Source organism: Manacus candei, unplaced genomic scaffold (genome assembly GCF_025592945.1).
Source record: "Manacus candei isolate 608988 ecotype Guabito, Panama unplaced genomic scaffold, ASM2559294v1 h1tg000007l, whole genome shotgun sequence".
NCBI classification, from domain to species: domain Eukaryota; kingdom Metazoa; phylum Chordata; class Aves; order Passeriformes; family Pipridae; genus Manacus; species Manacus candei.
This window is the reverse complement of record NW_026138055.1, coordinates 6,581,545-6,594,520: the sequence shown is the minus strand read 5'-3', so window position 1 is coordinate 6,594,520 and position 12,976 is coordinate 6,581,545. Positions and strand designations below refer to the sequence as shown.

Here is a 12,976-nt window from a genome sequence, read left to right as displayed (position 1 = left end):
GGTAGAGGTAATCGTGTGTCAGTGCCAAGGTGTGGTTTTTGGCATTATTTAGTTCTCTAGTAGACATGTATCCATCAACTTTAATGGACACTTGACCCAGTCTCTCAGCCCAATTTCTTTCCCCTTGAAGTCAATTGATAATAGTAGCTATTATTATTATTATTATCATCATTTTCATTACTATTATTGTTGTTGTCATTATTGTGGTGACATGATATTATGATATTAGATTAGATATTAGGAGGAAATTATTCCCTATGAGGGAAGCCCTGGTACAGGCTGTCCCATCCCTGGAAGTGTCCAAGGCCACGTTGGATGGGGCTTGGAGCAACCTGGGCTAGTGGAAGGTGTCCCTGACCATGTCAGGGGGGTTGGAACTACATGCTCTTTAAGATCCCTTCTAACCCAAATAATTCTCTGATTTTATGATTACAGTTATTATTGCAATTATAATAAAAATGACAAGTTCTCCTTGATTTCAGAGGCACTTCATTTCTTCCGTCCCAAATCTCTCCACCGAGTCTCTCAATCAAACTTTAATCCTGCAGCAGACCCTTGATTTTCCACACCCTCTAACTTCCATGCTGTTGAAGGACAGGCATTTGCTCTCCTGTGGAGCCTCAGCATATTCAGCAGCCACATGTTGGCATTGATGGTGATGGGATCTGGGATCCCTGGTATCCCTGCTCACTAAGGTATCACCAGCAGCCTGCTGTGACCACATTTAGAAGAGCTGCAAGGCACTGAGCATCAAAGATGCTCTCTGTCAGCAGGGAATTGCAAAACAACCTGCTCCTGCCCAGCAGGAGACTCCAGGGTAGTGACAAACATCATGCCCTCCATGCCCGCAGGAGGAAGGCAGGTCTTTGCTCCTGTCTTTGCCAGGCTACAGGCATGTTTGTCCTTCCCCACCTCCTTGTGGCAAAGCTATACCAGGAAAAAGCCTGTTTTCCTTCCAGCACAAATCCCCAGGGGAGCAGCAGGCTGCTCCTTTCTCCTCTTCCACACTGACATCACTTGCAGGGATATAACTTGCTGTGTGCAGGGTTGAATCCTAAGGCAGGGGTTCCCTCACTGCATGAGTCAGATTGGACCATGTGGGATATAAACACCACATTCCCTGCTGTGTTAACCAGGTTCAAATTACCTGCAAGCAGGCATTCACTTTTAAGCTTCAATTTTTAGGCATCCATATCTAGTTTCGCTTTTTTTTTGTTTTCTTTGCCATTACTTTTCCCAAAAAGTGATAGAATAAGGAGGAACAGTTTTAAACTAAAAGAGGAGAGATATAGATTAGATGATAAAAAGAAATTCTTTACTGTGAGGGTGGCACAGTGTGCCCAAAGAAGCTGTGGCTGCCCCATCCCTGGAATTATTGAAGGCCAGGTTGGATCAACCTGGTCTAGTGGAAGGTACCCCTGCTGATGACAGCAGGGGTGGAACGAGATGATCTTTAATGTGCCTTCCAATCCAAACCATTCTGTGATTCTACTCACCCCAGGGAGAGGGAACTGCTTCCTAGATCCACATTTTGCAGCAGCCTTCCTTTATGTGCAAGGTAAGCACAGTTTTACCATGTAGGGCCTGGGACGTTGAGTCAGGGCATTTTTTCTGTTATCAGTTTTACAGAAACTGAGGAGAGAAACAAAATTATTTGGGGCTTACAGAAGCCATAACAAGACTCACCTAAACTTGTCTGGGAGCAGAGGGAGCCAGGGAGTTCACAGAAAATGAGGAAAACAGGTGTGACTTGGTATGTTGTCCTGCAGTGAGTTTTGGTCACAGAGTTGAACTCACATTTTTGGAAGAAGGTGGATAAGAGCACCTTATTATTGATGCCCTTGACATGAATTTCAAACCTAGCATTGCCTTTCAGACTTTTCCACTGACACAAAAAATAAAAGAAAAAGAACCAAGATAAGAACTGAATCTCTAGTCCTTGAGCTACCTCTTGAGCCTGCACATATCCTTAAAACCTCAATTGATCTTTCCAGCATCTGTGGTTCAGACCAGTATTTCCCATCAGCTGCAGTATCAACTGCTTCTGGTTTGTAATGCAGAGTAATACCCTGAAAAAAAATCCACAACCAAAACTCAACCTAGAAAAAAATCAGTTAAAAACAAAGGAAACTTATGCTCCATATATCTCGTATTTGTAAACACCTTTAAGCAAACAGTAGAGATCAATGAATAGCTTTTCTTCTTTCATTTCAAGACAATACCAAAGCTCCAGTCACTTCATTGCAATTGCAGATTAGAGCATTTTATATATATATAAATTATATATATATATATATATGAGATTCTAAATGATACAAAGCACTGGGAGAGGGAATGAAATGATCCAGGCTCAGAATAAAGTGTTGATTCTTTATTCAAATGCAAAATCACTCTCCTGGGATGCTCTAATTTAAATTTCAGGCTTGGAAAAACCAGTGTCTTTCAAGGGGGGTGTCTGCAACTGCTTTATTTCAGTCTGCAGACTTTGCAGATGATGAAGGTGATGGCAGGATAAAGATATGCAGGAAAGCCCTTTAAGTGCTGTTCTTGTGTAGAGGAACCAAAACTTTGTTCTTAGAGGAGCTCAGAGGTTTTCACTGGAAATCTTTCCCTTGGACAGGAAACATAAATTATTTTGTTCATTTCTCACTTCTTCATCTGTAAGCTGAGGATTAAAACCGAAGGATATTTTATTACTTTGGTGCTGCTTTCTGCTTGGAAAGGTTGTCTGTATTGTATTTCATACATATTCTTCTCATCCAAGGAATCAAAGTGCTATGATAAGGTAAATTAGTAGGTGTTTGATATAGTGCTCCTTCCTATTCATAACAGAATATTGACACCTGTATTACCAAGGCAAAAAGTCACAAGAAGAGAAGATAAAGTGTCGTTCCTAGGCAAGATGGAAATTAGGTCTGGGACTAAAGATGAGTGTTTTCATAACATTAATTTTCTGATTTTTTTTTTTTTTTACATTCCTTTGCCTGTGAAAGAAACACAAGCAGACAACACTCAGAAACATGTCTGTATGTGAGACCCTACAAGATCTCTGTTCAGGTGCAACCCTCAGATGGAGAAATTGAGAAGCAACTTCCTGTACAGCCAAAAATCATTTTCCTGGACAGAAAGGTAGGATGTCCCCCTCTGTTGACGGATACTTCTACTAATTCTGTACTATTTTCACATTTGACATTTTTGACATGGAGCCTGGCTTTGCTCAGTGGTGCCAAGAAAGAGGACAAGAGGCCACAGGCAGAAACTGATACTCAGGAAGTTTCACCTGAACATGAGGAAGAACTTCTTTGCTGTGCAGTGACCGAGCACTGAACAGATTGTCCAGAGAGGGTGTGGAGTCTCCCTCATTGGAGATATTCCAGAATCATCTGGACACAGTCCTGTGCCATGTGCTCTGGGATGACCTTGCTTGAGCAGGGAGGATGGATCAGATGACCCACTGTAGTCCCTTCCAGCCTGACCCATTCTGTAAAGAGTTCTGGTGAACTTTGTAACGTGTGACATGTAGCTGCAAACTGCCCTCCAACTGGTCATTAAAAATTATTACAGTTGTTAAACCTATCAAAACTTTCTTTTCTCTTGCTGAGGAGACAAAACCTTAATTCTTCTGTTTTGTTCTTCCTCCCAGGGTCAAAGAGTTGACAAACTGGGGCCTCCTTCAGAACCCTGGGTTGTATCAGCTCACCTCAAGGGCTCCTCCGAGGCTGTGCTGAAAGGTTTGGACGTGTTTCCTTATATCAGGGGTTATGGCAAAGCAGATGTGCAGAATGGTGGATAAATTTGGTTCTCCCTGAGAAATAGTGAATTTGAAAACTAGTCTTTGGGATGGAAACAGAAGGTTGCAGTGGGAGTTTGGTGAACTGCCCAGTCATATGCTGCAGAAAAAGAAAGAAAAGCTTATACAAAGTATTTTTGTGCTCTGGTAGCTTAAAGGAAGTACATCCAGTAGTTTGTCTTGAAAAGGCATATCTGAGATCAAAAAGGCAAGAATGAAGAATTACAAATACTAACACTTGATTTTCAGTTTTTGTTATTTAGGACAATTTCTTTACAGTCCATGACAACCTGTTTATCCCAGCAAGGGATTTGGCCAAGCAGAGACAGAAACAATTGCCTATTGTTTTCCATTAGCATATTTTAATGTGAAAATGTGTTTTTTTTTTTTCATGACGATCTAAATATTTCCCTTCTGGTCCTCATTTATTGAAAGACCTGAACTCAGGATTAACTCTAAGCATGTGAGCATTTCCCTCGAGGTTATATGAACATGCTTAGGTATAGAACCTTGTTTAAGCAGAGTGCTAAACCAAAATCTGGGGAAGATCATATGCTGGTAAACTAGAAAATGGAAATTATATTGATTATAACACATCCTAATTTTAATTGCTAAAATATTTAAATATAGACAAGAAACACACAAAATGAGAAGTGAGGTTTCCTACTGCAGATAAAGCATTTTGTTCACAGAAAGCCCATTTGTGTGCTAATTTTGACTTGAAAAGTTCACATTTGGAGAAGATAAGTGGTGTTCATGCTGTAGATCAGAACTTCTCATCCTTTCAATCTCTGTTTCTTTTAATCAGAAATTATTCCTGTCCCATCATAGCTCCAGGTTTACAGGTTAAAAAAATACTTTGGTCTTTTCTACTGCTTTTCACGCCTTTTTCAGGGCATGTTCCTAAACTTCTTAGGTCTGGAAGAGACACAGGTTATTGGATCAAGTACTGGATGACAGTGGGAAGAAGGGAGAAAGGGAGGAAGAAGGGAAGGGAGGAAGAAAGGAAAGAAGGGTAAAAGGACAGAAGGGAAGAAGGAAGGAAAGAAGGAGGAAAGGAAGGAAGGAAGGAAAAACAAATAGAACACAAAAAGGCAGAAAGGAAAGAGAAGAAAGAGAGGAAGAAAGAGAATAAAGAAAGAGAGAGAGAAAGAGAGAGAAAGAAAAAAGAGAAGGAGAAAGAAAGAAAGAAAGAATAAGAAAGAAAAGAAAAGTGAGAAAGCGAAAAAGACAGGAAAAAAGAGAAAGTCACTGAAAAGTGCACTAGACATTCTTTAAAAGATACATGCATCAAATTAATAGTCAATAAACTCCAGCAAGGAAAGAGCTGCACAGTGCAGATGTTCTGCATGTAATAGTTTGCTGCAGTTTTTCCTTTGACAAACGTCCTTATTGCTCCCGTCTTTCGAGGCACATGAAAGCGACATTTAATGGAAATGGGTCCCGTCTCACACACTGAGGCTGCTGCATCTGACAGCAGCCAAACTGCCTCGTGGAAAGCAGTTTAGCTCCAAATTAGCTTCTTCTACGTTAAATACCAGCTTGCCTGAGAGATCTTTGTGAAGACTCCCATATATATCTGTAATATTCTGGGCTTTGAAGCATATGTGCCCAAAAGCTGAGACTGTCTCTGTTGAGAAGTACAGTACAGCACTCCAGGCTTCATCACAGACTAGAAATGGCAATTATAAAGTATTTGAACATAGCTGACAAGACCCTCTCTAAAATCCATATTACAGTGGCTGTCAGAGCCAAGAAAATCTCAGTAGTCCATGCAGATACTGTATAAGGAGGATCACGGGTAGTAGACAAATGAGCCAGGTTTTGGCTGGAGCAATTAAAGAAATCTAGATTCCCACATCCCCATCAAGTCTATTCACAGCATAAACTACTGGTTATTTATATATCACTGATATCTATCTATCTATCTATCTATCTATCTATCTATCTATCTATCTATCTATCTATCTATCTGTCTATCCATCTATCTCACTCCAGCTGAGCCTGGAGATGTACAATGAAATTAGAGGTTTGATGTGTTAGATGCTATATAAAAATAGAATAAAACCATATATGTGGTCAAAACTAGTGGATATTAGCAATTAAACAGTACCATAGTCATAGACTGGGGAAACTCTATCATTTTTGTTGCTAAATAATTAATATGTGGCATGCTTTTGCCTAAGAGCTTGTGTTGGACAACTGGACGTACACTGGTTTGCTACTTCTCCACGTTGTTCAATATCCTGAACATGAGAATGGCAGAGAAGAAATGTCCTCCTCACATTCAACTTGATGTCCCTTCACCTGTGCTGCTTAACTGCAATAAAATGTCAACCCACCTGTTTCATAAAGCAAACAGTTATGATATGTTGTCTTTCAGCAGGCAAAAGTCTGTGTTTGTGATCACTGGAGCAAGTCCAGCATCCTAAGGAAGTTCTGGCATCTCACCCCCACCTGAACCAACATTTGGAAATTTGTCAGTCTTTAGGATTTCAACCCTCTCACCCCAAGAGCCTGAATGCAGACCAGACCTGGTCAGCATCACTCAAAGGCCAGGACTTGGCTGGTGCTCAAAGATACACACAATAAAATGGGGATCCATTTGCAAAGTAAATTACAACTTTTTAAAAGAGCCTACAAAAATAACAACCATAGTGAGTGTAGGTGTTGGGTCAGAATGTATTCCCTGATAGCTCACAACAAGAGGGAAACTGATGGAGAAACTCACTCTCCTGGGTTTCATTTTAATGCTCCCCATGGAGTTTTTCCCTGCCAGGTTTCTGTACCATCTCAGGACAGTCACCACAGACAGTTTTCACGGCCAAATACCTTTCAAAGCATCAGACAGAGTTGGAGAAAAATTCAAAGAGAACTAACAGTTGGACAGAAGGAGATGTGCCCCAATGAGGTGGAACTCCTGCCAGAAAAGAGTCAGCTCTTCCCTGAGTTACAGTGACTGACTCCTTGAGAACACCCCTTTACGAGAGACAATAGTCTCTCATTAACACTCTCCTAACCTTGGTGATACACTTAGTCACACAGGGCATGAGTTAAATCAAAAATATGAGCATCTGGAACTTTCTAGGACATCCTATTATCTTTGCTTTATCCTCTTAACATTTGTTTTCATGTTACACCCTCATGATGTACAGTAAATGCCATTTCACAATCAGCTCAAAGAACTAATATTTAGAAACTAAAGCCCTCCAATCCCCCAGGAATTTGTTTTGCAAGTTCCTCTGAAGACTTGACCCTGTGTGAAATTTCTGGGGTTAGACATGATGTTTATGATTAGGATGGACAATGGATTTAGGCTTTCTGAAGTCTCCTTCAAGTCACAAGGATTGTCTGAGGTCCTTAAGTGCTGTTAATTGCAATGTGATTTTCTTTTGACTCTCTAGGGCTCACCCAAGTGCAGGTCATAGATGGATGCGCAAGGTTTTCCAGTCTGGCTGTCTCCAGCACAGGTACAAACTGGAGACTTGTGTTCACTGTCACATCACCTCCAGGTAAGCTTCATATTCTGGAGATTTTTTGATTTGGTAAAATCAAAACCCTACAGGTGGCCTGAATTTATAAAAAGGCAGTTAAACTTTGCTTAAATAAGTGGAGCAATGCCAAACCTCTAAATAGCCTGAGTTCTGTTCCATGTCCAAGTTGGCATTCCCCAGACAGCAGGAGAGCTGCTGGTGATTCCTGTGCTGTTCATACAAGGTCTCTTAAATCAGATGAATTAGTACAAAAAGTCAGAGAAAGGTGCCTATTTCTCTCTGGATTCCCTAGCTATGTATCCCTGGGGAAATCTGGTACATAAGGTCAGCTAAACTGCCAGAGCAGAATTTTTCCGACAAATTGAGTCCTCACATTCTCTCTTTTTATTCTTTTTCTGTTTGTATTCAGAAATTTTCCATCTGTGCTCCCAGTTATTTTCACAGTGCCTGTTCTTGACTGTTTGCCTGCACCTGGTCATCTTTATGGGTGCAACAGGTTATTCACATTAAGAACATGACTTCAGGACTGGGCTCTACAAGGGGTCTCCTGGTGCTTTATGGAGCTAATTTTGGCATCTTCAAGATAACACAACTTGCATGAGGTCTCTGAGTAACCCAGTAATGGTTAAGAGACAGGTGTGCTTATGTCTCCTTGGATATACAGCTGAGGGGGAGAAAGCACCACATGAACGTCTGGCTTGTAAAATCCTCAAGACATCTGCACAAGAAAAGCATCTGTACAACAGTTTGGGGGCCTGAACTTATCTATAAATCTGGGTCTGAAGGTAGACAGGGGTCAAAGTGTTGGTGTCTTGTCTCATAATTGCTGCTGAGGCAAGTCTATGGAGAAGCAGGAACATGATGTTTGGCACAAAGTCCAAAAACATATTAAGATATGGATGCTGTAAGACCACATGCAAAGTCTCTATTCTGGTATCACATCCATCTATATATATATATATGGATATATATATATGGATATCTTTCTAGATAGACATAGATATAGTTGATATAGATATAGTCCCCATATATGTGTGTGTATGTATCTTATATACACATATATGTAAATATATCTTATCTCTTGCCTCAGCCAGAAAAAAGCAGAGGGGACAAGTACACCTGACTGGTGAAGTGGCCAAGTGGAAGTGGCTGATGAAAAAATCTGAGCTCAAAATATTAGAAGTTTGCAAACATTTAAACTGTCACAAGTGGCTCATCCACATCGAGTGTTCCCATAGCTTTGCAAAGGGAGAATTGGGGTGCAGTGAGGACTTGGAGATGGGCCTTTAAAAGGAGGATTTCTGTATGTTTTGAGGTGTATACTGCCAAACACCTGCAGGTCTCACTGCCTTTGGTTCAGTGGGAGGGGATGGGAAGTTAGTACCTCACAGGATCTGACTCTTTAGGCTGGAAGCACACCTCAATGAAATGTATTTTGAAACCTATCTCAGGGATATCCCAAATCTTTTGTCTGCACAAAGGGCAAAGAGATCTCTTCTGAAACATTTGGTCAGGCAGAGTGTTCATCTAGTTCCTCCAGTTCCAACCCCCCTGCCATGGGCAGAGACACCTTAAAGTATCCCAGGTTGCTCCAAGCCCCATCCAACCTGGCCTGGAACACTTCCAGGGATGAGGCAGCCACAGCTTCTCTGGACAACTTGTGTCAGTGCCTAATATCTAGTTTAAATATGCCCTCTTTCAGCTTAAAACCATTGCCTCCCAGAGATGTTTACAGGCAGCAATGTGGACAGCTGTGCAGGTGTCACATGTGTAAATCAGAGTATTGCACACTTTTAATAAACATTGCAAAAGTATACACCAAAGAAACCATCCCTTTTGCTTGTTGCAAGTGGGAACTGTGATGGAGACAGTATAAAGGCTTTTATATTGCCAGATTCTTACTGAAGAGATTTACTTACGGTTTGAGATAAACAAAACAAAATCAAACCATCAAATAGTAGATGTTTGGGATACACTTCCATGATCCAGTTGCTCTGGGTACTCATCCTGGCATAATTTGCTGTTTAGAGGCGGCTCAGAAGGTGCTGCTGATGCTGAATGCAATAATCCCAAATGTCTTAGTGGTAGTTCCTGGGGAGAGTAGACTATTCATAGCCCCACTGCACAGTCTTGCTCCTTGCCTTACAGTCATATTTACTTCAATGATCTGGATCCCAATGGGTTTGATATATCCACTTTTCATTTAAACCAAGAGAAGTCTATTCACAAACTCTTAGAGTGGTACAAAGCACCTTTAAGCACATGTCTGTGTAGAGTTCTCGATACCTGTGAGATTACTTCTCTCAACTGAAGTTCATACGTGCTTGTACCTGCAGGCAAATTTTTCCCAGTTGGAACATACTTCCCACATTGTTCTGGTGAAGCTCAGTTTTGTTCAGGTGGACAACACCGACACAAATCTATTTAGTTTCTCTTAAAAGTACTTACAGCTCCTTGTCCTGGTCTCCAGCCTCCATCTGACAGTGTTCTGATTGTTATTTTTTAATGAATTGACAAAAAAAAAGACTTTTAGATTTTTACTAAAAGTGGAACTCAAATAAATAAAAGAAATATCCATCTGTCAAAATGATCAGAATTGTGGGATTAGGACCAATAATAAGTCAGGTAGTAAAAAAAGTAATGAGCTCATGTGCTAATCCACATCCCGCAAGTTGGTCTATAGAGAGTACCAGGGGCAATTTTGCTAAACTCCTCTCCTAGCCAGGCTCATCTCCATTCAGAATGCATTTTGGAAATAACTTAGGGAACCAAAACATCTCTATTTTTCTGATTTTTAAAAGGATAGTATTAAGCATCTTCCAGTCCTTGAAACTCAGATGCTGAGACTCTTGATCACAGAACCCTTGATTCAATGAAGTCTTGATCACAGAAACTACGAGTAGTGGCTGGTTTGATTCTGATTTATTTACAGAAAACTTCAGAATCTCTGGGTGAAGATCTTTACCCAAATCTTCTGTGTGTCAAGAGACTAAATATTTACTGTGCTAACAGCAGGGACACTGACATTTTTTATTTATAAGGTTCATTATTGTGATGGAAAATATTAGCAAGTTCACTGGGATCTTTCTGCATCATGGGTTTAAGCTTAATGGTGGTGAATGTTTCTGGGTTGCCCATAACTTACACTGATATGATTCAGGTATAGCCTGTAGAAATTGTGTGTTCTAAACTACTTTCTTGTCACAACCAGTATCTCTGTTTTGTGAGGCAGAATGTGCATGTTTTCTGTCTGGGTCTGCTCTGTTTGGCTTTTTGAATGTGTTTTCCGGGTTTGGTAGTCAGATAGACAAATTCATGGAAGTAATATCAAGGATTGTTGAATGCAAAGAAGCTGTTTATGCTTCAGGAAGAACTGAAAGTTTGAAACTTGCCTCGTAAAAGTATTATTATGTATTTGGGTTGTCCTGGGACTCAGTCCTAAATATATATTGTTGTTTAATGTTGGATCTGGAGATGGATGGACTTATGGTTTGTTCCTGCATACATTTCTGATGGTGGCATCCCTGCTGAAAGTTTGTAGGGTGGTGTTTTAGCTGTGAAACGAGAGTTCTTACTTTTGTAATGAACTGACTGTTTTAAATTCCAGGAGCGAAGTTCACTGTGCTCTCTCAGCCATTTTCCATCTTCCCTGTCCCAGTGGCAGCAAAGGCCAGCATGATCCTTGTTGTCCTACTGGGCTCAGCAGCATTTGCATTCACCAGTGTTCTTGCATTCTGCTGGTTCAAGAAGAGCAAAAGCAACAGTAAGTTGGAAATACTCATTAAAATATATACTTGCAGACCCTCTATTTTATTCAACAAATCCACAGAATGGCCACAATGGGTTTCAGACAATAGAATTCAAAAAGCTCTGAGAAGTTTACTATTAACAATATATTTTGTACTCAGTGCAGGGACAAGAATTGGACTTTGATTATCCATGTGATTACCCTTTTGATTATCAAATCCATTTGATTATCCCTTCTAACTCAGGATATTCTGTGATTCTGTGATTCTATGGTAGTTCAAGGTTATGGAGTTTTATGCCTATAAAAGCTGTTACAAAACAAGAAGAAATGGCCTCAAGTTGCATCAGGGGAAGTTTAGATTGGATATTACATTTCTTCCTGGAAAGGGTTGTCAAGAACTGGAACAGGCTGCCCAGGGAAATGGTGGAGTTGGTCACCATCCCTGGAAGTGTTCAAAAGGTGTGTGGACATGGCATTTGTTGGGGTATATATACACTCAAGAAATATTCAATTATATATTCAAAAATATATTTACTTTTTGCTGGAATCAATTGTTCCTGCTGAGCTGAGGATGTATTGAGAGTGATGGGCTGTGTGTTTCATTACAGAAACAAGGACTGAACAGGTTGATGTACCAGGGGCCAATACTAAGAGACCCAAAAAACAAGCACAGCCTCCTGCAGCTCCCATCAGGCCTTGCTACAACCAAGGAGAAAATGAAAAAGGAGTGCCTGTAGGAGGAGGTGAGACTGCAGTTTGACATTAATTCAAATTCATAAACAGTTGAACATCAAAAGAGTTCTTACTCTTCCAGCATATTCAGGTGTTGGAACAGACTGCCCAGGGAAGTGATGGGATCACCATCACTGGAAGTGTTCAAAAAATGTGCCAGGATGGGGTGCTTTAGTATTGATCATGGTGGTGCTGGGTTGGTGGTTGGACTCAATGATCTTAAAGGTTTTTTCCAACCTTAATAATCCAATGATTTTATAGGTTTGAACAGGACCAGTGGCACAGTTCTCAGAAGGTCCACCTCTTTATTGCCTTCTCCCTCTGCTCACTGGTATTTTCCTATTTGTCATCTCCCTTTACACAGATAGAGTGAATTCCCAGCTACACTGAAGGCAGCAGCATAATTCCCATATTCTCACAGTGTGATTCTTGGGGTTGAACTGTGCAGGGCCAGGAGCTGGACTTCCATGATCCTTGTGTATCTCTTCCAACAGGATATTCTATAATTCAGTGAGTTCATGATTTGTCCTTGTGTTTTTGGAGTAGGGCAGGGAAAACAGCCCCAGTGTCCCCAGCACTGATGGGGAAACAGCCAATTGCCAAACAGCCACCTCATACTGCTGGATATGTTGGAAGTTACCAATGACTTGACCTTTAAGATATTCCAGCTGAAGTTGGGACCTGGCCAAATGGACAGGTAACCTGTAGTGGAGGAGTAAATGCACATAAAGGCCTGATTCATAAGCTGGGAAAGGGGCTGGAGCACAAGTCTGATGAGGAGCAGCTGAGGGAGCTAGGAGGGGGGCTCAGCCTGGAGAAAAGGAGGCTCAGAGGGGATCTTGTCACACTCTCCAGCTCCCTGACAGGAGATTGCAGCCAGGTGGGGGTCGGTCTCTTCTGCCTGGAGAAACAGGGCAGCTCCCTGCCCAAGTCTCCAAGTGCTGCAGTAACTGCAGAGGGATCAAAAAGCTCTGGACAGGTTTGCAGGCTCTGGAGGATGGCAGTGAAGTACACTGGAGGTAGAAAACAAAACACCCAGAGCTCATTTGCACAGTCTCTCTGAGTCCAACCCAACACTCCAAAGCAGCTCCATCCCCACCCACCCCACTCCGTGTCCCCCTTTACTCCCCGGGGTCCTGCCACAAACAACTCTTTTCCTCACACCTCCTCCAGACTCATCTTTTCATCGTGTGCTGATCAAACACGACTCCT

The 12,976-nt window shown here is 41.3% G+C and overlaps 1 protein-coding gene across 2 annotated transcripts in view; it reads left to right on the top strand.

Moving 5' to 3' along the window:
• Window positions 1-12,976, top strand: part of PKHD1 (PKHD1 ciliary IPT domain containing fibrocystin/polyductin) — a 260,769-nt gene that overhangs the window by 238,847 nt on the left and 8,946 nt on the right. For both annotated transcript variants that reach the window (XM_051812579.1, XM_051812572.1), the window contains 5 exons: window positions 2,994-3,129; window positions 3,644-3,731; window positions 7,195-7,302; window positions 10,892-11,047; window positions 11,641-11,775. In XM_051812579.1, the coding sequence (XP_051668539.1) occupies window positions 2,994-3,129; window positions 3,644-3,731; window positions 7,195-7,302; window positions 10,892-11,047; window positions 11,641-11,775 (623 nt within the window). The remainder of the gene's footprint in view (window positions 1-2,993; window positions 3,130-3,643; window positions 3,732-7,194; window positions 7,303-10,891; window positions 11,048-11,640; window positions 11,776-12,976) is intronic.